Source organism: Gymnogyps californianus, chromosome 8 (genome assembly GCF_018139145.2).
Source record: "Gymnogyps californianus isolate 813 chromosome 8, ASM1813914v2, whole genome shotgun sequence".
In the NCBI taxonomy this organism is placed as follows: domain Eukaryota; kingdom Metazoa; phylum Chordata; class Aves; order Accipitriformes; family Cathartidae; genus Gymnogyps; species Gymnogyps californianus.
In genome coordinates, this window is record NC_059478.1 from 4653767 (window position 1) to 4679542 (window position 25776).

General features: G+C 51.4%; 1 protein-coding gene across 1 annotated transcript in view; it reads right to left on the bottom strand.

Annotated features, from left to right (window-relative positions):
* Positions 1-3917: 3917 nt before the first annotated feature.
* Positions 3918-25776, bottom strand: part of TNR (tenascin R) — a 29120-nt gene continuing 7261 nt past the window's right edge. Inside the window, 18 exon segments of the mRNA XM_050901124.1 lie at positions 3918-4037; positions 4490-4653; positions 6239-6400; positions 7210-7306; positions 8269-8420; positions 11432-11564; positions 12568-12698; positions 13307-13450; positions 14009-14128; positions 14779-14922; positions 15468-15587; positions 15699-15965; positions 16623-16772; positions 16775-16885; positions 16998-17087; positions 19943-20128; positions 21922-22191; positions 24884-25034. Of these exon segments, the coding sequence (XP_050757081.1) occupies positions 3918-4037; positions 4490-4653; positions 6239-6400; positions 7210-7306; positions 8269-8420; positions 11432-11564; positions 12568-12698; positions 13307-13450; positions 14009-14128; positions 14779-14922; positions 15468-15587; positions 15699-15965; positions 16623-16772; positions 16775-16885; positions 16998-17087; positions 19943-20128; positions 21922-22191; positions 24884-25034 (2712 nt within the window).

Genomic DNA, 25776 nt, shown 5'->3' on the forward strand with positions numbered 1-25776 from the left:
CCTGGGGTAAGCATCCCTTTGGGAAGGAGGTAAGAGGTTGGGGCAAGAGTGTGTTTAGGCTGGTATTATGCTTTGAGATACCCATGGTAAAGTAATGCAAAGATAAGGAGTAGAAGCAAAGGCTTCCCCCTAACCTTTGTGTGGATACTCTTCCAGCATCCTTCTGCCAAAACCCAGCTACCTTTGGGGAGGGCCTGGCCTCTCTCCTTCCCCAAATTATTAGTTTATAAATGCTATCTTAAGGATCACTTTAATAAAAGCAGCTTTTCCTTTCAGGACTTTTTTTTTCTTTGGTTATGTTTTAGTGCAGTGTGCGGTGGGAAGGTGGGCTTTGAGGTCTGGCAGGAACGGAAACAGAGGGAAATCAAAACTGGGCAAGAGATGAGAAAGTCCCTTGGGGTTTCCTTCCAGGATTTTGGGGTTAGAAATAAGAGGCGGTTGTGAAAGGCTGAGAGGGTCCTGGGCACGCGTGGCACTCTGCTGGGTGAAGGACCTGATGTGCTTCTTCCTGCTTGATGTTAGGGGAGTTGGCATCTTGCAGTGGATAGTGTGGTTTGGGTAACAGCTTCAGGTTCCTTTTTGGGCTCTGGGGCAAGCCTGGGCCATAGGAGCTGGATGGCAGAGGAGCCACCAGAGCCCAGTGATGGTTCACGTGCTGGAGCCAAGGTTTCTCGAGATGAGCACTGAGCAAGATCCAGGCTTGGTTTCTGGGAATTTCAGGCCTGTTGCCAAGACTTCATTCAGTCTCAGCGCTGTGCTGATGGGGGACAGGGCCAAACTTGGTCTGGTCGGAGAATGAATTCAGAAAAAGGGCTTGCCCAGCCAGTGATGGAGGGTGAAGAGAGACTGTACTTAATCACTTGGCCATTCTGTAGCATCAACATTAAGCACAAATTTGCTTGAAACCGCTGGCAGGAGCTTTGTCCAAAAAAATTCATCAGGCAATGATGAAAAATAAATTTCTGGAAAATTGTATCTTTTATATGGGCAATGTGAACAAGGGACAATGGCCCGAATGACCGGGTCGTTGTTGCTGATTGTGTGCCAAGGCTTGGGTTAGGTTATCACCAGGGGAAAACCATGACGTGAAGAAGTCTTTCCTTTAAAAGATTTTAGCAACTGCGTTTCACCAAGGTAATGGAAAGGCAACACCGTGGTACCATGTGTGAGATCAGGGACCAGCATTGGTATGTAATGGCACCGGAAGGTCGGATATTGTCTCCAAGGGCATCCTTCAGACTCGATGAGGGAGTTGTGTCACCTGGGCCCTCTCATCCCAGTTGCAGGGCTTATAAAAAGGATGACAGACATGAGCAGGGAGGGAGAGATATACGTAAGTAAATCTATTTAGAGACTAATCAGCCTTTTTGAGGATATTCTTTTGAACCTCCTGGAAAAGCCTGGCATGTTTTGATTTTCTGTTTGACTCGTACTTTTGAAAAGAGAGGTTTCTTGCCTTCCACAAATGATGAGCTCCCGTGTTTCCACTGACATCTCTTCCTTTCGCCTGGGTAGATAAGGAAACAGCACCATCCGAGACAGGCGATGAATGCCATCCACTGCCAATCTCTGCTCCTAGTTATAACCACTGCACTATAGTGCTTTTGTTAGGATACTTCTTGCCTATAAACTCTTGGTGATGTTGGGAAAAATATTACTCTGCTGGTCTACTAGGAGTCTTCTTAGGTTTTAATCAGTTCTATCTGCTGCTTCTTGTTGGCTTTTGGGACCTAAAACAGGGCAGGTTGCTCGGGAGGCGTGACATGCTGCCATCTGTGACACTGGCCATGTCCTGCAAGAGATCCCATCATCTGCAGCCTCTCTGACTGACCTGTTCCTCAACCGGTTGACTTGTTGCCTGATTTGAAGCTGATGGGAAGTAAGAAGAGATGCCTCATTTACATATGAGATGTTGCTGAGCTACAGCATCCTTCCTCCAGACTGGACTGCAGATTGTAAGCTGACCACTTGAAGGGCGCGACCCTGTATCTAATCCTGACCTTGGGGTTAGCTATGATTTTGTGTGCAAGTACGTGGCGTGGACAAGGAGGCTGCGTTTCCCGCTTAATGCCCTTCTTCAGTTCTGCAGCCGTGGTGAGTAACGTCAGAAAATCCAGGAGCATGACCATGAAAGAGACACTGGCCTGAATTATAAGCTACTGCAAAGATGCCTTTATGTTGCCATCTGGAAGATTTTCTTCAGACAAAGCAGCTTCAGTGTAATAAAATCAAAAAGCAATGTTTAGCATTTGTAATGCTCTCTTGGCTGCGAACCCAGCGATGAGCTGCATTGTCCTTGGACGTGGGGATGAGCCCCTTCTCCGAGACCAGGCCAGTGACAATGGCCAGCATTGATCAGAGCCCTCAGCAGAGGAGTGACTCCAGTGTGGTGGTTGTTCAGGCTACGTGGAGGTGGTGTCAATGACAACAGAGCGCAGCCAGAGCTATCCGAAGGGTCCATCTTCCTCAAGATAGGAGAAGTTAAGGATGGGAAGAGCGGACTCATCTATTCTTCTAAGGGTCTTGAAGTGCTCCAAAATCTGAATGGACTAAGCCTTCCTTCCAGGAGGGGAAACAGTTGATTTCCCGTTAGAGAGATGGTGATACCAAGGCACTGAGATTTGTGTCCCTCTTGTGATGGCGGCGAAGAGGGATGGTGTAGGAGAAGGAAGGGAATAGGCATTTCTCAGCTTGCGCTTGTCTTCCCTCGGCTGTGTCATCATCCTTCCCCGTGTGCGTGGAGGTCCCTGAACAAGAGCACCTGAACAAGAGAAGGAAGGGAACGGGCATTTCTCAGCTTGGACTTGTCTTTGCTCCGCTGCATCGTCATCCTTCCCCGTGTGCATGGAAGTCCCTGAACAAGAGCACCCGGGCTGTGCCAGTTGCTGGCTTCGGGCTGGCCTGCGGTTGTGTGATAGCTCTTTTGGTTGCTGCTCCTTCTCTGCGACTCTTTGGTTTGGGACCAATGACCTCAGTGAGAGACAGCGTGGTGGAATGTAGAAATAGCAGAGGAAACGGGCACTAGACTTCAAGACCGCAAGCAGTGATTTTTCTCCCAAGTCCTCTAATTTGACTCTTTTCTTCTCCATCAAGCTCAGCATAACCCAGGCAGATGTCGTGCACCTGGAGTGGGATGAATTTAGCTCGGAGGAGTGGATGATACAGGTTGGGGCTGGTGGAGCAGCTCTTGTTCCCCTACACCCCAAGTACATGAGGATGGCTTTGGCTGTGGTGGGGCCAACACGTGAGCTGTGGCCTCTCTAGAGCTTGCCTACATATGCAGATATTTGCCAAGCCCTCCTGGTGTGATCTGTGAAAATTGGGGATGGGATGAGCCTTACTCGCTTTGTCTCCATGCGTACAGTGCCTGCGCGTAGGGGAGTGATGACCAGGCCAGAAGGAGAGATGGGCCTCTGCCTGCTGGAAGAATTGATGTCTACAGGATGGCATGAAGCTTGGGACCCCCCTGGCAGGAGCGGACAGGGAGGCAGGGAGAGGATGGGTGTCCCTGGCCATGACTGGGGTGGAAATAGCTGCACCAAGGTCCCTGTGGGGAAGGTTTCTGCCACGAGCCCCGTGACAAACATTTCTGACAGGGTTTGCTGGGGATTTCTACATCTTTTAAAAAAATATCAAAAAATCTGTCTCTTTCTCTCTCTTTCTTCTCATGTTAAGGGCCAGAGTATTGGGGTAGGGAGACTGGAAATTTGGTATTTCTCTGGGACAGATGCAAAGCAATGAGGTCTTTCCTTTCCTACGGCCTTTGGTTGTGCCGTGGTTCCCTCCAGCACTCATGAGGGGCAGGTTGCTATCTCAGACAAGTATTAATTTTTTTTTTTTCCCCTTTTCATATTATAAAATACAAACCAATGACAGAAAAGGTCAGGTGGTGGGAGGCAGGAGAGGATTCAGCTGGCTCAGAGCTGTAGGGACCGTCGCTTCCTCCCAGAGATGTTACGGTGGTTGTAAGGTCGCATCTTCATTTCCACGAAGGGGATGGAGAACTCATGGCCTTTCCAATGGTACCAGTTAATCCCCTGGCAGGAGGGAGAGAAAGGCACAGAGTAAAGAAAGACCCTAACAAGAAGCTAGAGTGGAAGAGGAAGGAAACAAGGTTGACCACCGTAGAGAAGCCAGAAGGAAGAACTTGCTACAGCAGGAGCAAGAAACTCTTCTGCTGCTATGGCTTGATTGTTTTTTCCCACTGCTCAAGGGCTCCTGATCAAGTTTCATGTATGTATATTCTTTTAATGTAACTTAACAAGGTGCCATGGTAAATGACCATGGCAGCCACTGTAATGCATGAAGCATCAGCCTAAATGGCTTGAAGGTGGTTCCCTTTGCTCCAGCTGGTGGGGCATCATCCCACCAGTGCTCCTGACCCTGGTGCACCAGCCACACAGCCCCAGCCCTAGCCTAGGCTTTCTGTCATGCTTGGTCGCACCCCTGGAAGAAATGCCGAAGGCTTTCAGCCCAGCTCTGCCCTTACCTGACTGTGCCGGGACTCTCCGTACTTGCCGTTGAGGTTGGTGCGGTGGCAGTTCTTATACCACCAGGCCCCTTTGTAGGACATGGCGCAGTTGGTCACAGCGACATCGTTGTCCCTGTCCTTGGTGGAGAAGGGGCGGCCCTGGTGATAGGTGAGGGAGTCCCCTGTGGAAAGAGGTGCCGTTAGAGGCGATGGAGCTCAAGTCATCTGGTCTTTTCAGAAGGAAATTAGGATATTCTGGTACATGTGGTAGCCTGCCAATCAACAGCTCAAGCAGCTGACAGTCTGGGAATAACATTAACTGGAATTGCTCACAACTGGTTCATCTGAGGTCCTCTGCTGTCGGTTTAGGATCAGTACAGACCATAGCAAATCTTAGAGGCTGCTTGGGTTTGGCAGATAAAATGCTATATGGGTTTGGATCTGAATTTCAGTGTTTCAGAAATGAATTAAATCCTAGATTTGGGCATCCCTGATTTCTTGAAGCCTGGCTCTGCTACATAACTTCAGAATGCTTTCAGCCTCCTTCCCTCCTGTTAGCCAAAGGGAACTTTTTCTCCCAAAGGAGACGAAGCATTCATCTCTTGAATCAGCATGCTCAGCCTTCTTTTCTCCCTTTGGATAAGGGGAAGAAGCTTCTGGAAGGTGCGTGATATCTTATTCCACCAAAACCACCAACCTCATCTCCCCTCCTTACTAAGGAACAAGAGAGCTGCTTTTGGATGAAAGAAGAGCCAAAGTGAAATATGGTCATTATTACAATTGAGTGATGTACTTACAGGAGACATTCTTATATGCTCCTTGGTGGTCCCTAAGAAAATATGAAGTGGACCCATGCTAGCTGTGTGCAGTCCAGCCACCAAGAGGCTTGCTAGAAAGCCTCTTGACAATGAACCATGTGGTGAATCTTGGCTCTCCTTGCTCAAGGTGGAGCAGAAGCTCCTTGGTTGGACGGCTAGAAGAAGAGCTTGCGTGAGGAAATGGAGGGAGTCGTGTCTGCAGCACTGTTACTGGCATTTTTGGCAATAGGCTGTGTGTCTCATGCCCTGGGACTTAAGGTTGGAGCAAGTGCTGTGTTGCATGCAACCAAGATCCCTGTCTCTTCTCTTCCAGTGGCAACTACCAGATATTGTATAAGAAAACTCTTGCATCTTAGATATGGTGTGGGGTTCCTCACTAAGTACGTGGCTGTGAATTTTTGTATGGATCACGGAGGCTTGCAGTCACTGGGCATGTCTATCCCAGCTTGGGGGGCTGCAGCTGTACCCCTCTGCTGCTTCTTGGGGAAGATCCTTCCATCACCCACTGTTTTCTGGTGGGCAAAGCCCAGTGCTGCTGCATCAACCGAGCAAGCAGGTGTGACAGTGTCCTTGCAAAACTGCACCGTGTTTGGCCTCTGCATGAGGAAACGATGCAGAGGGTTTCAGATTTTTCCATTGCTGTGGGAGGGCAATAAATATACCCTCCAGCATGGCATCAATAGCGAGCTGCGGTGATTGCCAAGTGAGATGACACCTCTGACGACTGACCTGGTTATTTGAACAGCAGTGCCTCTGATATTTAATATATAATCCCCAATGGAAAATTCCCTGTGTCCTTAGTGGGATTTATCAGCCTGGTTTACATGATGGACTGCAGGAAGGCAGAAAGGGCTACGGGTTTGTGTCTTGCTGCTCCAGACAAGTAAGCTTTGATATTGGGATTTCCTTTACAGGATTTTCCTACTACTTGCTAGCAATGAGGTTGTACCCGAAGTGCCGTTATAGTCCCCGATTCGCAGCTTGTACAGGCTCCGGGAGTCGCCGATGGAGAACTTGTCGTAGTAGGCGTACACCGCTTCCTGGCCATCCCTCATGTCTATTCGCAACTCGTAGCGCCCTTGAGACGTGATCTTGTGGATGTTGTCCAAGCCTGGTGAGACAAGCAGCGAGACACCCGGTGAGACACGGTGCCTGGATCCGCTCTATGAGCAAACAAGAAAAGCTCTAGGCAAATAAAACGGCTGTGGGAAATGAGAGCGAGGAGAGGAACCCAAGAGCAGCAGCATTTCTAGTTAAGTCTGTCTCTCCTGGCACCGGTGGGGTCTGAGCTCTCTGTCCCCACTCAAGCATCACCTCACTGCGGCTGAGAGGTGGGTTCAAGGCCCAGGTTCAGCTTTCTCCATGCTGCTGAAGCTGGGGGCGTTCAGCTGTGGAGCCCTGGTGCTTCTCATGTTGCTGTTAAGCTCCCGTACAAGCTAGAGGGTGTTTACGCTGCAGGGCTGGCCTTGGCTCATGTTCAGGTTTTGGGGGAGCACACTACGTTTCAGAGCCATGCTGGGCCTCCCACTCACCCCTTTCCTACTTTCTTTGGGCAACTGGCTTGCTGGCCAAGGCCAGGTGCGGTCCATGAGCCGTAGATGCCACCAATGCAACCTGTAGTCATCCGAAGGAGGATGATGGGTTTTGGTCCATGAAGACCCCCAGTGTACCCCCTTCTCTCCTACGAGGAGCAAATTAGGGAGCTGCTGGCCTTCACGATGCGCTTTTATGTGGTGTGCCCACGAGTGACTTTCTAATGTGCAGGACAGGGAATGAACAACGGAAGGAAAACTGTCCAAGGGGGAGCACAGAAGAGCAGGATGAAAGGCGAGGAACCAACAGCTGGCGTGGGTGCGCAGCACAGGGTACGGGGAGCCTGGGTTTGACGTGTCGATGAAAGACAACCGGTTAAGGTCTTACCCAGCCAAAACTCATCCTCCAAGTTTCCAAAGCCAACCCGGTAATCTGCCCATTTCCGGAAGAAATCAGTCAGCCCGTTCTGCCGCCTCTGGAAGACCTGTGGTGGGGGAAGACCAGGGAGAAAATTGGTGTGAAGGAGAAGAGGGATGGCCTCGCCAGGCTTTGGGGCACAGAAAATAATGACAATACTTTGTCTTTCCATCACGCCTTTCAGGGGAGAAAATTGCAATGCTCATCCAGTTAGTGTTAATTGCAGCCATGCAATTAATTCCTGTGCAGATGGAGAAACTGAAAGAGATGTTAGATGATGTCCAAGGCAAATCAATGTTACAATAGGAAGGAATCAGCCTTCAAGCTTTCTGCTCTACCTGATGTGTGGTGCCTCTGGTTTTCTAGCATGTGATTCTGCTTTTGGCTGGCTTTTTCTTTGATATCTAAGGGGATGCTCCGAGGCAGAGTGAGATGGAGGGAAATTTCCTGGCTAAAATAACATCTGTGCTAGAAATCAGCATTTGAGGAAGCCCATTCTTTTTGTTTTGACTATACATCTAGCGGAGTTTTGTGTAATGCGTGTAAGTGAACATTTGACACGAATAAAATCAAAGCACCAGAGCATTATTTACTTAAGCTGTCAGTCCATCTACGTCAAGACAAGCAGTGTATGTGCAATTCAAAAGCCAAACAGGCATTTTCTCTAAAATGCTCCTGTGCGGACTCAATCGGGGTGATGCCTGACACCCTCCTACTGCAGGCAGTGTGAATCATTCCCCATGAAAGCTATCGGCCATTAATTTCATTTCTAGAACAATAAATCAGCTTCACTCTCAGATTTTGCTCTCCAGAAGCACTGCAAACATGTCAAATAAATCAAAGGGCATTTCTCCAAGTGTAACTATTATTACTGGAGCGTGGGCCATTCCCTATGGCGTGGGAAATGAAGCGTGCGATATTAAGCCTGCTGTCGTTCCCGTGCAGTGTGGTGCTTGGCTTTGCTGGTAGGATGAGGCTGGGTTACTTTGCAATGGGGACAATGTGTAGGATGACCGCACAGCTACTCACAATCCAGCCGCCTCCGTCGGTGGTCATGTCGCAGTAGACCTGCACCCGCTGGCTGAGGTCCCCGTTGATGGAGATGGCATAGACGCCGCTCAGCGTGTCTCCATTCATCAGGTGCTGGGCGCAGTCCTGAGGGTTAGCAAAGACACGGCCGCCTGTGAAATTTAAAAAAAGCAAAATTTAAGCAGAGGGACACCCTTTCCACATGCCTCGGGCCGTGCTGGTTGCAATGCAGGAAGGCTCTAATTTGGCTTCTGTGACCTGAGTTATTCTGCAAGGCAGTGGGACTTTACATCTGCCAACAACATCAGAGGATTTAATGGAAAAAAATGTGTGCATGTATTAATTAATCTCCCATACATCCTGTATTAGAAAGGTGCATGGGAACATCACTATGAATGATGAGGAATGTCACTTCTTGGACCATCTTTCTGCACCATGTCTGAAACCCTGGGGTTTAAGCTGTCACCGGTGTGTTTAGACAGCTGTGAAAATACCAAAACCTGTTCTCCTCTCAGGATTGCCAGCTCCAAACAGGTTTTATGACTTCACTGATTCTAGGGGGATTCTCCTGATCCATGCCCTTGGAAATGATGGCGGACTTATGCCGGGCTGATTGTCACTTGCAAACTGAGCAGGAATTAGGCCGTGCGAGATGCTAGAGATGGGCAGCGTGGGCTGTGTGGCTACGCTCCGGGTGTCCTCCAATGAAGAAACATCTCATTTGGGGATCAGCGTTTAAGTAAGTCTTAACTACGAGACCCCAGCAGTACTGGGATGTCGAGTCTGGATTCAATTTTTTCTCATTTAACACAAAAGGGGGAAATACACCTTTTTTTTTGCTGTTGCTGCGTATGGATGATGGAGTAAATGAGTGCAGAGCTGGCAACGTGGATGTGGCTTTCGAGGGTGTCTCGGTTATGCATTGAGAAGGTGTGAAGGACGTGCTGTGTGCGTCCATCACAACTGCGTGATACCCTGTAGGACCAGGACACAGACCCTTGTCTGTTATTTCCCACTTGGGTGTGTTCCCCCCACCCTTGCGACCTGAAGACTCGGAGGTCGTTGCTTTGTCCAAATGTTGAAGATCCCCGATTTTTTCTTGTCTCTGTGATCTGTAGCGGAAGGTCTGGTGAGACAGTGTTTGCATTTTACAGTATCCAACAATGAAAACTGCTTCAAAGACATCCACTTCAGGCTCCCCTGAGCTCTGCGGAGATTACTTGTTTCTTAATTTATATTCATATCTTTAAGAGCCAAGGAGACCTTGAAAGACATTTCAAACCACAATAAATTATAAATACTGTATCTGTTTCTTCCTTTTGTCCCATCTGTATACAATTCCCCAAGAACCTTATGCAAACATGAAACAAAGAGGCTGAGCTATTAATATGTCAGAGGGAATGGAAGAACCCCGGGATGTGTACTGTGAGCAGAAAGAAGGAAAACAATTTAAATTAAGCCTGTTTTTTTTTCTTTTCTTTTTTTTTTGTCTTCTTAAAGACAAGCCCTTGTTCTCTGCAAAGTGCCCTGATGCGCTGCCAGAGTAAATTGAATCCCCGACCCCGATTCTTCGCTGAGAGATGCTGCCCGTGGATTGCATTGCCTCAGTGGTCATTCCTGGGTCCTTCTGTCTCATCAATATATGGGGTAAGTGGGGAGAAACTGGTGTCTTGCTGATGCCTATCTTCATCTTAAAAGCAAATTAAACCTGTGTTCGGATGCTGCATCAGCTGACAATGGTGCCTCCAATGCTGCTGAGGTCTGACATTTGTGTTGAATGGAAATGGTGCTCTCCTTGCCTGATGTGAGCGGGTTTCCACTGCTTTATCCCAGCTGAGAAGCCAGCCCCATGCAGCTTCATCCCTGACTCCTGAACAGCCTCAAAGATTACACGCATTTTTCCATCACCTGCCTGAATTGCACTGGCTTTATGTGCCCATGTAAGAGATGAGAATAACAGGAAAGCCTGATCCGTAGATGCATTAGAGAAGAGTCTTTTCTTTTTTTATTGATGTAAATAGTTTCTATTACCTCTTAAAAGCAGGTGAAGGGACCTTTGCATGTAACCGGGATGGGGAAGCATATCCACAGCAGATTCAAAGAAAACTCTCCTAATCGAACTGGCAGCGCAGATGGGAGGAATTTCTGTGGACATCATCTTCAGGCTTCTTAGTGCTTTTGAAGCCCAGGAGAAATGTAATTGGATTCAGCCCTGAACAAAATGCACTCTGTCTATTAAATGCCCTGGCCTAGCAAGGCTTTTCAAAGAGGGTGAGGGACGATACGCTTTGCACGGTTTCTAATGTGAATGGTTGCAAAGGGTGCGCAGAATGGTGACATTTTCATGCAAGCTTCATTCTTGCAAGTGTAAGCACTCTGTCTGTGAGGGTTGTGGTGGCTGTGGCTGCCCACCCTTTGATTTGGAAAGCAAACCATTCCTGTTGCCTTAGTGGATTGTGACTTCTCTAGAATTAGAGGGGGGAGGAATAATGCAATTAGATAAAATCAACGGGATCCCAGTCCTGCGGGCATGCTGGCTTTACTGTCTGTGACTCCACTGATCATGGTGGAGATGCACCTGCTTGATATTTCCAGGGATGCCCCATCCCTGGAAACATTCAAGGTCAGGCTGGATGGGGCTCTGAGCAACCTGATCTAGTTGAAGATGTCCCTGCTCATTGCAGGGGGGTGGGACTAGATGACCTTTAAAGGTCCCTTCCAACCCAAACCATTCTATGATTCTATGATATTTGTGAGAGATCAGTCCATGTCTACAGCATGGAGAGACCACCTGGGTGTCTCCTCACTCAATCCAAGAAGCATGCCTGTTGATACGTTTGTTGTTGACTTTTGTGGGTTTTTTTTCTCTATTTATGCATTTGAGGAGGGGCAAAGGCAAGGCAAAGGGCCTGGTAGACGGTTCCTGGTCTGAAGCTGAAATCCCCTTCCCTGGGCTGGGTCTTATGTTTGTATTATAGATCCTTCAGCCATTAACTTTTTGTAGCAAAGCAGCACTGTGGGTCATGGCAATGAATGTACCTCTCTGTGGATCATGGTGAACTGCTGCCTAAGGAGGGAAAGCCCATAAAAGCAGTCCATGTCTACCAGCACGGTATGTGGGCTAAACCCTGCCTGGCCAAGCAGATGCAGTGCGAGTCCTCACCTGTGGTGAAGGTGGTGGAGATGAAGCCGCTCCGCATGGCATTTTGGGCAGCTTGCAGGCGCACGGTATACTCTGTGGTCTCAGAAAGCCCCTCCAGGCGGATCCACGTGTCCTCAGCATCCACAATCAGCTCCTGTACATGGGTCCCAGAAGGAGGTAGACACCAAGAGCAACAGATGAGAAAAGCGATGGGGAGCCTAAAGAGCAAGCGAGGAGGGAAGGGAAGCGACAAACTACCGCAGCCCTTGGTGCCTGGCTGAGGAGCGTTGCATGGCTGCTTACACCCCTGGACTAAGTCAACATGAGGTCAATGAATATGTTCAACCTTTTGGGATGGTTTGGGTGGGAGAAAGCTAGCTGGTTTGGAGACAGGAGATTTAAATGTTTGCAGTCTATATGTGCTCTGTTTACCGACTTTGTTGGGATCTGCGTGCCCTCAATACAGGGCATGACTGATTGCCCAAGCATCACAAGGAGTAGAGCTGGCGAAACCTGGTTATCAGCCAGTTTTGACTCCGTCAGTTCCTGTCATGTTCATTTTTCTGGTCATCAGCCAATGCCACATAGCATTATATTGAACCTCTTCTGCAAAGCTATTATCCTCTGGCCACTGCGAGCCAGTCACACCGGCAAAGGAAACAAGACTATTTGCGGTGACGTATTTCTGATAGCGTTTGTAGCAGCTCTTCCAGACAGGCAGAAATGGACGCACTCATTAAATAATCAAATATATTGTATTGCGGGATTAATTAGCTGTCTGTACATATCTTCCTTTTTGCAAGGAGGGCAAATGGCATTTTTAGCATCTCTGTTTGCCGGCTAATTTTCTCCTGCCTCAGCTTGCTTGTGTTTCACAAGTTGTGAATTTCCCCTGTTCCTCCAAACTTTCCAGGTATGCCCTCTTTGCCCAGACCTGCAGGTGTGCATAAAGATTTTGCCCTAGGCAATCTTTTCCTGCTTTTCCCAGTTGTTTATCTAAAGTATTGCTTAGGCAGAAAGTAGTGTCTGCCCTTCTGGTCTCTCCCTGACCCAGTGAGCATCGTTCTTTTGCTTTGTTGGGTTTCTCCTGCTCATTTCTCCACAGTCATGTTATTCCCTGACTTAATGAGCCTCTTTCTTTGTGAGGACTCACTCACCTTCCGGCTGCCGTCGGTGGATCTGTAGGTCATGACGTAGTTCTCGATCTCTCCCATGGGAGGCACCCAGGAGAGCAGGGCACTCCGTCGAGTGACTTCACTGGCGGTCAGATTTGTTGGAGGATCCAAGACTGCAAGGGTGGATAGGGACCCAGGGAAGTGCAAGTTCTCACACACGACCACCCCAGCCCTGCTTCCCAACTCAGTGCACTGGGATTGAACCTTGCAACCCTGAGCTACAGCCCGAAGTCCATCCTCGCCCTCAGTTTCCAGACCTCATCACCCATCCCCAGCCTTGAACAGAGCTCTGCAAACCCTCTAAAAGTCCTCCTCTACCTGCATGCTTTCTGAAGGGTAACAGCTCTGAAATTCATGTGCTATGGGGCCTGTCAAGCTTCTTGTAAGAAAAATGGGTTGTAGTGCTCTTCTGGACCATGGCCTTGGGCAAGAAAAAGACCTGGTCAAGGGTCTTCTCGGGAAACCACATCCAGGAGAAATCAAAGAAAGGGATGGATGGATGTTGAAAGAGTGAAAATGATAGTTGATACTTGTTGTGATTAAAATTCTGTTCTTGTGTTGTGCCCAACACTGGTATTTGGGCGTCCTTTTGGCACATAGCTACTTCTACACCCACGTGTATGTGACAAGAGCTTTGGCTCAGCCTTGCTGGCTGCTTTTCCTGGGGTGGATGTATGGCTAAGGGCGTGTAACAGGCAGTGGGGGAGGTGATTGTACGTACGAGTTGTGAAGTTGGTGCTGATGGTCTGGCTGGTGAGAGGCCCGTTGGTGGCATACATAGAGACTGTGTAGGTGGTACTGGGCAGGAGGTTGGTCAGCTGGTACTCCTGGTTGACTCCATCCACGAGAATTGTTTCTCCTGCAACTGTAAGCCAAAAGAGATGAGTTAGGGTAGATGTTCAAGGTAGTTCTCTAAAATGTGTCTATGGGTATGACCTCATGAACAAAAGCATTTATATTGCTGAAACACCATGAGCTACTGTGCAGCACCTGAGCTGTAGTGGTGGTGCTCACTCTGAAGGATGGTCTTATTTTTCCCACAGTCCCTGTATTTGCCTGATACTTTCTTTCCCTTCAGTAGTGGGTTTCGTTGAGTTTGCCACACACCAAGTTTCTGTGGGATGGGTACTTGCTTGCCCCTGGGCTGCTGCTGGTGGGCCAGTTAGCAAAGCAGGAGGATCCCAGTCCCCTCCTGTGTGGACTGCCATGCTCTGAGGCTTGGTGGGGGGCAGTGGAAAGCACATGCCATGGAACCTGCATGGAGCTGGCATCTGGGGATGGGGTACAGCCCTGCCACCCGCCAGCTGCTGCCCTCCCAAAGCAAGGGCTCCTTCCCTACTCCCCCCATGGAGGGCACCCGCTGAGCCCTGGGCTTTGGGATGGGGGAGAGGTGGAGGTGAGCTGAAGTGGAGCCCCAGCGTACCTGCATGGCGGGTGAGGACGAGGACATAGCTCTCCACCTCCGACAGCGGCGGGTTCCACTGCAGCAGCGCCTCGGTGGGGGTGATGTTGGTGGCCGTGACCCCCAGGGGGGCATCCATGGCTGCACGGGGGACAGATTCAGAGAGTCAGAGGCATTAAGAGACTGGGCTATGAACTGGAAGGGCTTCTTGTGGCCCATCGCTTGTGGTCCTGCCTTGCTGCCCAGGCACGTGTGCCTGCAGAGTTGTTATTGCTGCCCTAGCTGGAGAGCAGAGATGTCATAGCTTGTGGTACTCTGCTACCTGGGCTGCTCTTCCACTGTTTTCCTGATGCACAGCTTAGGATGTTAGGGAGTTTTTTAGGTTTTGAGGAGTCTGGGGATAGCAGAGGGTTTTATTCTTGCAGCAGATGCTGTTTGTGTCAAGGCTTCCCCAGGGATTATTTCTGGAAGTCTGTACTCCCTTTAGGAAAGGTTGTCATGGTTGCCCAACATCGTATCTCTGGCTTCCCTGTGCCCGGTACACAGATTTATCACTCCCCCTCATGATTACCCATGCATATTCGGGAAAAGCTTTGCTTAGATGTACTTCAAAAGTCCACATTGGGCTCTTGTGAGCCTCGCTTATCATCTCGAGCTTGCATCAGGCTGGCGTGAGGTCTAGCTTGCTCTCAGCTGCCTGATTGCTAGTGCAAGCAGGGGATGCCAGCCCTGCCCGGGGCTGGTCCTGGCACTCTTTGGTTGCTACCTGCCCACCAGGAGCTCCTTCCCACCTGTGTGCACGGTGATGGAGGCCACCTCGCTCTCCTCCCGGCCCCGCACGCTCTTCACCGCGATCTCGTACTTGGTGGCGGGCTGCAGGTGGCGGAGGGCGTACTCGGTGGCATCGCTGGCGATGGCGGTGCTGTCTGTCCTCCCTGCGGGGATGGAGCCAAGAGCTTTGGCATCACGGCTGGCCCCATCCCTGGGGTACAGGAGGTGCTCAGGAGGGGAGGGCAACGCCACAAGCTCTCTCCAGGGCTGATACTGGGGGTAACTGGGTTTTGTGCCTGCAGGTGCACACCTGCGTGCCCATCACTCTGCTGGCTCGACCTTTTCAGCATCATAGGCAAAACTGGGGCCAAGGGAGATGAGCGTGAGGAAGCAGGCGAGGGAGGTGGGATTTCAGGATCGGGCTCTGAATTAACCATCCCCAGGGAGGGCACACTGCAGGGGGTCACCTCTGTGCCCCTCTGTGCCAAGCTGGCCCTTGGCTGCACTGGTCCCTTCCCATCCTCATCCCAGACAGCCCGTCCTCCCTCCCTGCAGCCTCTTGGTCCATCCCAGCTGTTGGTGGCTTTGCCCAGGGCACTGGGATGCTGCCTGGGGTGAGGATGACCTCATGGCTTGCTTGTGCCAGTGGATGAAGGAGGGTTGGCAGCTGCGAGCTCAGGGCGTGAGCAAGAGTGGTTTGACCCGTTACCTTCGGCGGCGCGGTAGGATATTTTATAGTGGTCGAAGGCAGCGATGGGAGTGCTCCAGTAGACCATCATGGACTCCTGGGTGACGTTGCCCACCCTGAGGTCCTTCGGCGCATCGATCCCTGATGAGATGGAGGAGAAAGCAAAGCTGGGGGAGGCAGGTCCGCTCCCCGTCCCCCTGCCTGCCCTCCCAGCGGGGTCCCGTGCCCGGTGGCGGGGGGGTCCCGTGGTACCTGTCGTGATGGAGCCCACGACAGGCTCGGAGCTGATGGTGCCGTGCACGGCCACCAGCGACACCAGGTACTCAGTGGATGGCTGCAAGCCCGTCAGGCTGGCGTGCCTGCGGGTGCCATCGAGTGTGACCCGCTGTGCCTCCTCCTCGTCCCGGGGGCTGTAGGTGAGGACGAGGTGGTCTGCTGGTGGCGATGGGTCACTCCACGTGACATTCACACTGGAGGACGTCAGTTGGGAGAAGTGGAGCTGCGTGATGGGCCGGACCCCTGCAAGATGGAGAGGGGAGATGCAACTCCGACCGTCTGCAGATCCTGGCCTCCATGTTGTTCCCAGCACTTGTATGGGAAATACCCAAGAGAGGTGGCAAAGCTGGAGCTCTGGGCTCTCCATTGGTCTGAAACTGTGCTGGGATCAAGAGGCAGAACTGGGAGGGGAAAAATGGTGCTTTTCTCAGCTCTGCCTGCAAACGCTCTCTATCCCAGACCCATATGGTGGGTGATGGGGCTGTCCCACTACAGATGGTATGTGTTGCCTGGGCTTCTCGACTGCAGGCTTTTCACCCAGAGGTCCTTGTGAGGTCCCTCAAGGCTTCATTTCTCCTTCTTATGGACACATAGGCCACCCTGACCACAGAGGACAGCATGGGCTGTCCGTTCCCCCAACCCTGCCTTGTCCTTATGGGAGCCTCCAGCCAAGCAAGTGTACTCAGTGCTGCTGGCGAAGGGGACAGTGCCCCGACACTGGTAGGGCCATCCTCCTTCTGAGGTCAACAGACCTGCTCCCATGTGGATGCATTGCCCCCCGCTCTCATCCCCATCACCACCTCAAGAGTTTCAGTGCTGGGGACGCGGTGGGCTGGCGGAGGTGCCAATGTGGGATGGTGGTCTGTGCCCTTGGCCCCATCGCAACTAGTCTTTCTCTACCTGTGAAGGCATCCACAGTGGCCTCCAGGCTCTGCTGGCGTCCCCTCTCAGCGATGATGGAGATGGTGTACTCCGTCCCGGGCTCCAGCTCCGAGAGGGTGAGCTGCGACTCGTCCCGGGGCACCGTCACTTCAGAGGCCATCCCTGAGGCGGGGTGAAGGTGACGCGGTAGTGGTCGATGGGACCCGTGGCTTTGGTCCAGGCCAGTGAGATGGACGTCTCCGTGGAGGCTGTCACCAGGAGGTCCCGGGGGCTGTCAAGCTCTGTGGGAGAGGGTTGGTGCAGACCTTTGTCCCCATGCACAGACTGTCCCATGGGGACATCTGAGCCATGGGAGGCAGCTGTGCTTGGAGCACGCAATGGGGCCAAACTCACCGGTCCTGGCATTCATAGTTGCCGGCACACTCTGCTGGCTCTCCATCACGGCCGAAATCCCGATGCCATACTCTGTCCCTGGCACCAGATCTGCCAGGGGGTGCAAAGGACACGAAGGGGCATGAGAGCAGTGCCTGGCTGGGTGGCCTTGGGGTGCGACCCCCCCACCTCCCACGGCCAGGGACAGAGGGGGATCCTCTTGAGCATCCCTGGGGTGAGCAGCCCTCCCACAGGTCAGCAGTTCCTCTGCGTGTTGCAGAAGAGCTGAGCCTTTTTAAAAAGCCCCGTGGATGCCTTTGGACAGGGAATTTGGATTATTCTAGCTCAGAAATAAGCAATTTTTGAAAGTTGTTGCTGAGGTCTGCTGTAATTGCTGGCATCGAGATAGAAATTGTGTGTGTGTGAGCTGAGATGGGACCGATAAAGTAGCTATATTTGTTTCCAAAGTGATTCAACATCAAATATTGTCACAGGGCTGCTGTCTCAAAGAGAAATAAATTATGCAGAGTAAATGAAATGCACATTAATTAGGAAAGGTGCAGTCTTTCTGAGAGCCGAATCAAGTGCCGCTCCTTGGGGTGGATGTATCCTGCGGTGCCTCTCTCAAGGGACATGGGAATCGAGCTCATCCAGCTCCTTTCCCGTGCACCTCTCGCTGATCGCTGTTTTATCTCCGTGGGACATCTCCTACCTCTGCCTGTCACTTCTGCTTGGCTGCTGGTGGCTTTGTTCCCCTCCTCCCTGTGCTTCATGATCTTTCCCATGGGGTTAGAGAAAGCCATGGCCTCACCCTCACCCTGCCTTGCCCAGGGGCAGCATCTCCTGAAGCCACCAAAACCTTCCCCGAGAGGCCAGGAGGGAGGGAAACCCCCATCCCCTGCTCCTCTCCTCTTGCTATGGTGCAGTCTTGGTGCCGGGGGGAGATGAAGCCTCTTCACCCCTGCCCAATAAGTGTCAGAAGCATCCTGGAAAGGAGGAGAAGAGCCTGAGAGAAAGGGGGAGGAGAAGGAAGAAACGAGCAGGAGCATATAAAACGATGCCTTTTCTCTCCCAGCTCTTTTGGGTAGAGCAAAATTACGGATAGTTCTGCGCAAATGCTGATTTTGAAGAGAGACATATGGGGCAGGGCAAGGCTTGCTGTATTTTTAAGCTTAAATCTTTGATAAGCTCTGCTCAGCGCCATTCCTCACTGCTTTTCCTGCAGGCAGATAAAGGCGGCTGAAGGAATCGCTGGTTGCTTTCATGCTATGGATCCCACCAGGTCCCAGGTGGCTGGAAACCCACCCCAACGGGCTTTGCATCATGTGCAACAAGACTTAGGAGGACAGGACTACCACGTGTGTAACAGAGCGATGGGAGAGGCTCGTGTGCCATCCACACTATGGCTCTCCTGGCTTTTTTTTGCCAGCAGAAGGTTTTTTGGGTTATTTTCTGCTATGATTAGATTTAAAAAAAAAAATGTTTGTTTATTACATAGTACCCTGGGAACTAGAACCAATGCACTTAGGTGATGATGGAGGATTTTATTTTTATATATCACTATATAAAAATCACTCACCGCTATCAACTTAAGCCTCTGCATCTCCAGAGCTTGCTGCAGGGGGGTTTCTTGTAGCCCTGCCTGAGTCTGGCAGAGACTTGGCAGCTTTTTTTATTTTTATTGAGAAAAACAAGAGCCTTCAGGCTGCCACGTCCTCTCAGGCAAGCTCGGGCTCTGCCATAAGTGTCATCGCAGTTTGGGTCACTGGGGTAGTATTGCACCTCTGCCCCAGGGAGGGGGATTTAGCCCATTTTTAATGCTCCTTCTCACCTCGAAAGGCAGAAAATGTCCTAGAGGAAAGCTAGCAGGTGACCAGCACTGGGTCTCCGATCTCATCCTGCTTCTCCATGCACGTCCTCATCACGAATGCAGCAGAAACTATCCCTAACATTTTTCTTTTTTCCACATACCACATTTTTCAAGCTAACTGCTCTAATTGCTTTCCTGCCCTCCAGCCTTTCTCGTGACTCGGTGCCGCTGTGCCTGTAACTTCACATTCGACTTTCCCACTGAACTTACTCCTATAATTCCATGTGGCAGAGATGCCTGAGCCCTCTTCGGGCTGGGGAGATCCCAGGAGGGCAAAGAGAGTTAGCGGGGAAGAACCTGGTGTCCTGCCATACTGAAGAGCTTCAAGCTGAATGAGTGATCTTTTTTGCATGTGTGTAAGTCTTTTCTTTGCTCAAAAAAATGCCACCGGAGCTGCAAATCCAGCAGGCAAGCAGTTGTAGTTGAAAAAAAGAAAACCAGATCTCGCACGGTGCTTTGCTGTGTTGCTGCAAAAGGTGTTTGGGACTTTCCTGGCAGTGGGAGGTGAGTGGTGTTTGCAGCCCCCACTGGCACTCCCTGTGCTGGCGTGAATAATGTACTGCTTGAAGGACTTGCTCAAAAATAGCATCCCTGGATTTGGGTCTGTTTTGTGCCCGATTCGGAAAAAGGCAACAAACTCGGGCAGCCTGGCTCCCCATCACTGCCTATGGGGCATCGGCGCCTGCGGCTCTTTCCCAGCAAGGCAAAAAAAGAAGAGTGAAAAAATGTTTTCCTCTAGATCAGCCTAAAAAGGCTTCCTCTCCCCATTTCTCACTTTGCTCCTTGCCAGCTCTGTTTGGCACCTGGACACACCCTTGCTGGAGGTGCATCACTGGGAGGTGCATCACTGGGAGGTGCATCACTGGGAGGCGCATCGGTCAGCTCGTGGATAAGCAGCACCCAAATCCAGACCCACAGAGGGGAAAATGAGCTTCATCCCAAGGAAATCCTTCTCTCCGGTAACTAGTAAACTCCCAAACAGCCTCAAATATGTGCCAGCATAAGGACAACCGTCGGTGCTCATTTGGGCTCTCCACTGCCCTACCTGCTTGAGAGGAGGAGGAGGGGGAGGAAGGGCACGTGGGTGCACGCATACCTGCGAGGGTGGCCCGGGTGGTGGGACCGGTGTCGCGCGGCACCAGGACTTCGTGGTAGTGCTCCCCGGCCAGGGTGCTGTAGACCACCCTGTAGCTGTGCGCCTCGGCCTCGCTGTTGTCCCAGGCGAGCTCGAGGCTGGCGGGCGTCCGTGAGCCCACTCGCAGGTTCTTGGGGGCATCGATCTCTGCGCAACACAAGGGAGAGAGGCACCGTCTCACCGCCGGGCACCGGGAACGCACCCCATAGCCTTGGCACGGCTAAACGGCAGAGGAGGGGTACCCAGGTGTGATGTCCGTGAAGTCCCACATGTGGTCCTTCCTCCCCGGGGCATGTCCCCGCAGAAAGGGCTGGGGCATCTGCTCTCACCTCCTGCTCAGCACAGGCCGGGAGATGCCACCCACGAGGCCGACGCAAGTGCTGGGGCGTTCACAGCATCCCTCAGTAAGTTGCTTTGGGAGCTAATTGCATGTTATTTGAAAAAGAAAAGCATTTTCCCCCTATATTAAAGTAAGGGAAACTGAGGCAGCGTGCATAAGAGAAAAAGGGATCTGTAGCAGTTGTGCATTGGCCTGAACTGCTCTTAGAAGCACCTTGAGCATCTTTACAGGCTCATTCACGCTCAGACATTGCCCAAAGGGTTTGTTTATTAGCGCTGCTGAGGCTGTGCACCGAATCTGCTCTGGTTTGCACGATAAACCTCTCCGGTGAGTGACGGGTTGGTGCCGGGCAGGGGCTGGGCACCAGCAGATGGGGGGTAATTACTGCTCCTTGATGGATCTGAGTTTAGGGGGGAATTCTTTATGTTGCCTTTTAGAAATAAAGCTAGGAAGGCCAACGCAGCAAATCAGTCTGGGTGAACATCTCGTCCGAAATATTTATCTATAGAGATATATACACACACAATTCACACACCGCAGTCATTATAGTAGGAGCCTGGTATCCACCAGTAACATACAAGACAAGTAATTTATATACCATAAACCAGCACTGAAATACGCGCTCTACCTCCTCCTTTATGGCATGGTAAATTAAACCTGTTAGCTATCTGCAGGCTTAACATTAATTAAAATTTTACCGACCAGTTAGGGTATTCAGAGAGCATATAAAATAAGAAAACCACATTTCTGACTGGGCTGCTTTCAGCTGCTTGACTGCTGATTCCTCGGGCAAGGCATCTGCCTTGGCTTTCGACACTGAAAGGGAGCGAGCATCCCCTTGAATTCAGACCTGTGCTTGCTGTTTTGGTGCTTTGGAGAATTGCACGTTGATCTACGGGTGCTATTAAGGGCATAAACTGCTGGGTTTTAAAGTTTTAGCCATGGGCTCAAGCTAAGCTGTGGGTCTGAATGGGCTCTGAAGCTGGTGAGGACGTGTGTCCCAGGCAGGAGCAGGTTCAGCCTTGATGCTGCAGCAGGACGTGGCCGAGGTGGGGTTTGCTCAGGGGTTGTCATCTAAATGCGGGTTTTTGAGTCATCTGCCTGGTCACTGCCATCTGGGATCCCCTGGGCTGCGCTGGGGACCATGCGAGCATCCCTGTGGGGCACAGGGCATGAAGAAGACCTGTTGCACTGGAGGTTTAGGGACTAAACAGAAACGTAGGCACTAGTGGAGGGGAGTCAGAGGGTGGTTTTAGGGTGAGCTGAATCGTTTACTCTGCCTTGCTCTGCACTGGGACTGCGATGGGATGTGAGGCACCTGCATTCAGGCGTCTCCATTCAGATTTGCATCTTAACCATCGTGTTTTCATTGCTCTGCTTCCTCCCAGTACACTGGATTTAACCCCAGCTCACTGGTGCTGGGGGAAAACCAGGTACCACTAAATCCCAGATGCAAAAAACCCTCGATTCGGCTCCAGATACGCAAAACCCCATGCTCGTTGCAGGACAGCCCTTCTGCAGATTGCAGCAAGCCGTCTGCCCATGCTTGCTGGAGGCTTAAAAATTCACGCCGGTTCTCCCAGCAAAGCCAGCTAGCTACCTGTGGTGAACTGGGCGAGGGCTGGCCGGCTCTCGTTGGCACCCCGGAGGGCACTGACGGCGAGGCGGTAGCGGGCGCCGGGGCGCAGGGCCTGCAGGGAGTACTGGCTGAGGGGGGGCTGCAGGCGGAAGGTGGTCCTCCCGCCCTCCCCGTCTGCCAGCCCGTACTTCAGCAGGATGGCGTCCACCTTGGCGCGCGGCGGCGTCCACTCCACGAAGGCCACCGTGTCAGAGACGTCCCGCACCAGGATCTGCGTCGGGCCGTCGATGACTGCGGAGGAGGGGGGGGAAACGGGCACCCGTTATTTTGGGAAGAGTTGGGTGGGGAAAGGTGGCAGCTTTGGGGACACCAAGCTTCAGGGATGCTTCAACCCGACCTTCTGAGTGGCCTGAATTAGCAGCTGGGGACAAGGCAGAGAGGTGGCATGGGCAAGAGATGTGACCCCCCGCCCCAAGGTACTCAGGGGGTTTGGTCTTGGTGGGTTTCCCAGTCCCTTGTCCCAATCTCCCGGCTCTTTCCTGAACCCTCTCCACTTCACCGATGTCTCTCCCGAGCTGTGGACAGCAGAGCAGGACCCAGCAGCTCTCCCGTCGATGCCCATTACAGCTATAATGCAACTCTTGCCCTTCTCTTGAGCTGGTTATCAGCAACAATTCCTCCCTGACTTTTTCAGGTGGCATCTCCCAGGACAAAACCTCCTATGTCTAACTGCGGTCCACTTTCTTTGCTCCTAGATAACGGCTCATACTTCGTGATGCGCTGAAAAACATATAGTTTTCCTTTGTGCGCAGCTCTTTGAGCCATTCAGACTGCTTTTATCGATGATCTCCTTCCACTCAATTTACTCTTTTCCAAGCCTTTCTGTCACTGGCAAAATTTATCAGCAACGATATTATGTCTGTTGAAAGGCGTTGACAATGTGTTAAATAACGTGGGGCCAAGGACTGATCCAAGCATCGAGAACTGAGGAACGTCTCTAGAAATGTTCCTGCTTCGGTGCCAGCTCCTGGTTTGTCGTTAAGCTGAAGGATCAGCTCGTAAAGCTGTTGATGTCTTAGCAGTGGGGAGAGAGGAGAAAAGGCAGCTGCTCTGGTGAGTCTTCATAACTAGCTGGGTGTAGGGCTATGGTGGGTGTCCACCAGACCCTCTCAGATAAAGGGGTTTTAGCTAAATTCATACCAGGGATCTACTGGGAGATCATTTTGGACATTTCTGCTTTCTTTTGCAGAGAATTGGGCCCTTCCCTTCTCCGCATCCCCCAACACTCGACCTCTGGAAAGCATGGGCTCAAGCCCAGGTGATGGATGCTTTGAGTCCAGCAGGACCGAACCACTGCACGGATGGACGGACGGGCCAAGCCTGGCCATCGCTCCTGTGCTGTGGCAGCGTCGATGCTCGGAGCCTGCTGGGCAGCCCGTTTTCTCACTTACATGATCACAAGGTGGGTGAAAAAACCCACGCTGGTTCTGTAATTCAGGCTATACTGCATGCAAGTACATCTAATGTACTGTATATATTAGAAAACGACACTATATAATAAGGATGTGCTGAATGCTGCACCTCAGAGTGGGAAGTTCTGGGGGAGAGGTGTGTGGACAGGGGTGGGAAGGACCAGGGAGGGTTAGAAAAAGACATGTGGGGGAATTGGGAGCAGTGGGGTGAGGTCTGGGGGCAAAACAGCAACAGAGAAGGGAGACAGCTAGGAAGTGTGGTGTTTAGGTAGGAGCTGGGTGTCCGGCTTGGCCAGGACCAGGTCATGCTTATCCAAACCCTGAATCTCCAACTACCTCATGTTGTCCAGTCACCCAGGTGATGCTGGGGAGCATCAAGTTCTGCTTAGCTGTCCAGCATGAAACCATGCCTTTGCCGCTCAATCCCAGCACAAAGTGTTGAGGCAGAACGAGGATGATGGGGGCAAAGCTACGGGGGTGCTGCAGAGGAAGGCAGACATGCCAGCACAGGCACATCTTCACGGAGCAGAGATCTGGGAGCCCCCACTCCATCTGCGCTCCCCTGCAAAGGTCAACCACTGAGTTTGAAGAACCAGCCTCTCTTTTTATTTTTTGCTGACTTCCTAGGGAAAGGAAGATTTGGGCTTGACCAGGAGATGTCTCTGTTAAGCTACGTCGAGCTGAGCGTGGAGGCAAAGCGGGAGGAGAGGACTGTGCCGAGGAAGCTCAGACCTGCAGCAAGCTGCTGCTGGTGGAGGGACCCTCCCTTTGCTTTCACCCTTGCCTCAAATTAGCAGCCTGGAGAGAGCATCACCTCGTTATAACCCTCCGGCAGCTATTTAAATGCTGTTTCCGTTTGCAACAGCTTGGTTGGAGGTAGACGTCTGCCTGGCTGCCAAGGCAGACTGCAGCAGATCTGGCGTGGAGAGCTGCTTCTCCCCAGTGAGCTCTGCCCATCGCCACGTCTCCTTCGGCAAGGAGGGGACCCAGTTGAATTTCCTCTAGCCTGCGGGATGGCCCAGTGACCAGCCGAAAAATTGGTTAGGAAGGGACGTGCTGTTGCTCCTGGCTCCCTGCCCTGCTGCCTGATTTGCCTGAATTGGTGGGAGTAGAGGGCATTTAGTGGCACAAAAGCAGGTGGCAGTTTTAATCTGTTATATATAAGTAGGCAATACATTTATAGAGGTGTTTCTTGGGGGCATCCAGCCTCCGAAATGTGCGATTAGTGGAGAAGAGGAATTTATCCAGCTATATAATAAAAGCAAACCTGTGCCTTTGCTCCCAACTCCATTAACCTCGCCACGGTTTCCGTGCTCGCAGCAATTTGGGAGGGAGAGGGACAAAATACGGCATGAAGAAGCTGTTGCTGCGATGCACCTGTAGCTTGGGCAGCTGCGTGGTGCGAGTTTTATCCGTACCCATGCAATGCTGGGCTGCTCTCGCTGATGGGACCTTATTTTGGGGACCAAGCCCTGGGCACTGCCATGCTGCCCGGGGTCAGGATCACTCACGGGTTGAGACGCTGTCGGAAGTGGGAGGGCTCCTGGCTTGTTCCTTCAGGGCCACCACAGTGACAGTGTACTCTTCCCCTGGCTTCAGCCCCGTCTGGTTGAAGGTGGTGACGGTGCTGGGGAGCTGGGCGATCACACCACCCTCGTTATTCTGCCGGGGAGCGGAAATAAGTGTTAAAAAAACAAAAAAAGAGGTGTTTGGGGGGGACTGATACGTGGAGAGGAGGTGCCCCCATGTTGCATCCTTCCACGCCCAGCCCTGCATCCCCAAATCGCATCCTCGCCCTGGCACATCCCACCACGGAGCTGCAGAAACCCAGGGTGAAGTCACCCACCAAGCGTGGAGCACCCACGTTGTTGGGCTGAGAAATCCTCCCCCATCCCTTCCCCCCACCCCCCCACCCCCAAGTTCTGTATTTTGCCATCTGTGTGTCTGCTGTTCTCCAGAAGAGGAAAGATAATAAACCCAAAGCCTGGGCTACACTCCTTTTCCCTGCTATTCAGGTGCCAGGAGCCTTCTGTTGTTCGTATACAGGTATGAAACTGTAAGGTCTTTATTTTGCCATCCCCTGCTTTTTAAGTATCTTTATTAAACCCATTATACTTTGTGGTTTTGCTCTGAAAAACTGTAAGGCTTTAAGCAACTGCAAATGTCACCTTTCCTGCCAGTATTTGGACAAAGGATCTTTTCTTGCCGCTGTCTTCACTAATAACACGCTAAACAAATCTTTGCACATAGCTCTCAATTCATATTCATCTCTCTTCTCATTAAACAGGATATCTTCCATTTTAGCCATAAATTGCCATCTTACCTTTCTTAATTTTCTTTTCTAAATCTGTCTTTGCTTCGTCTTTCCTCTCCCCATCCCCAGTGCATGGCAGCAGACGGGCAA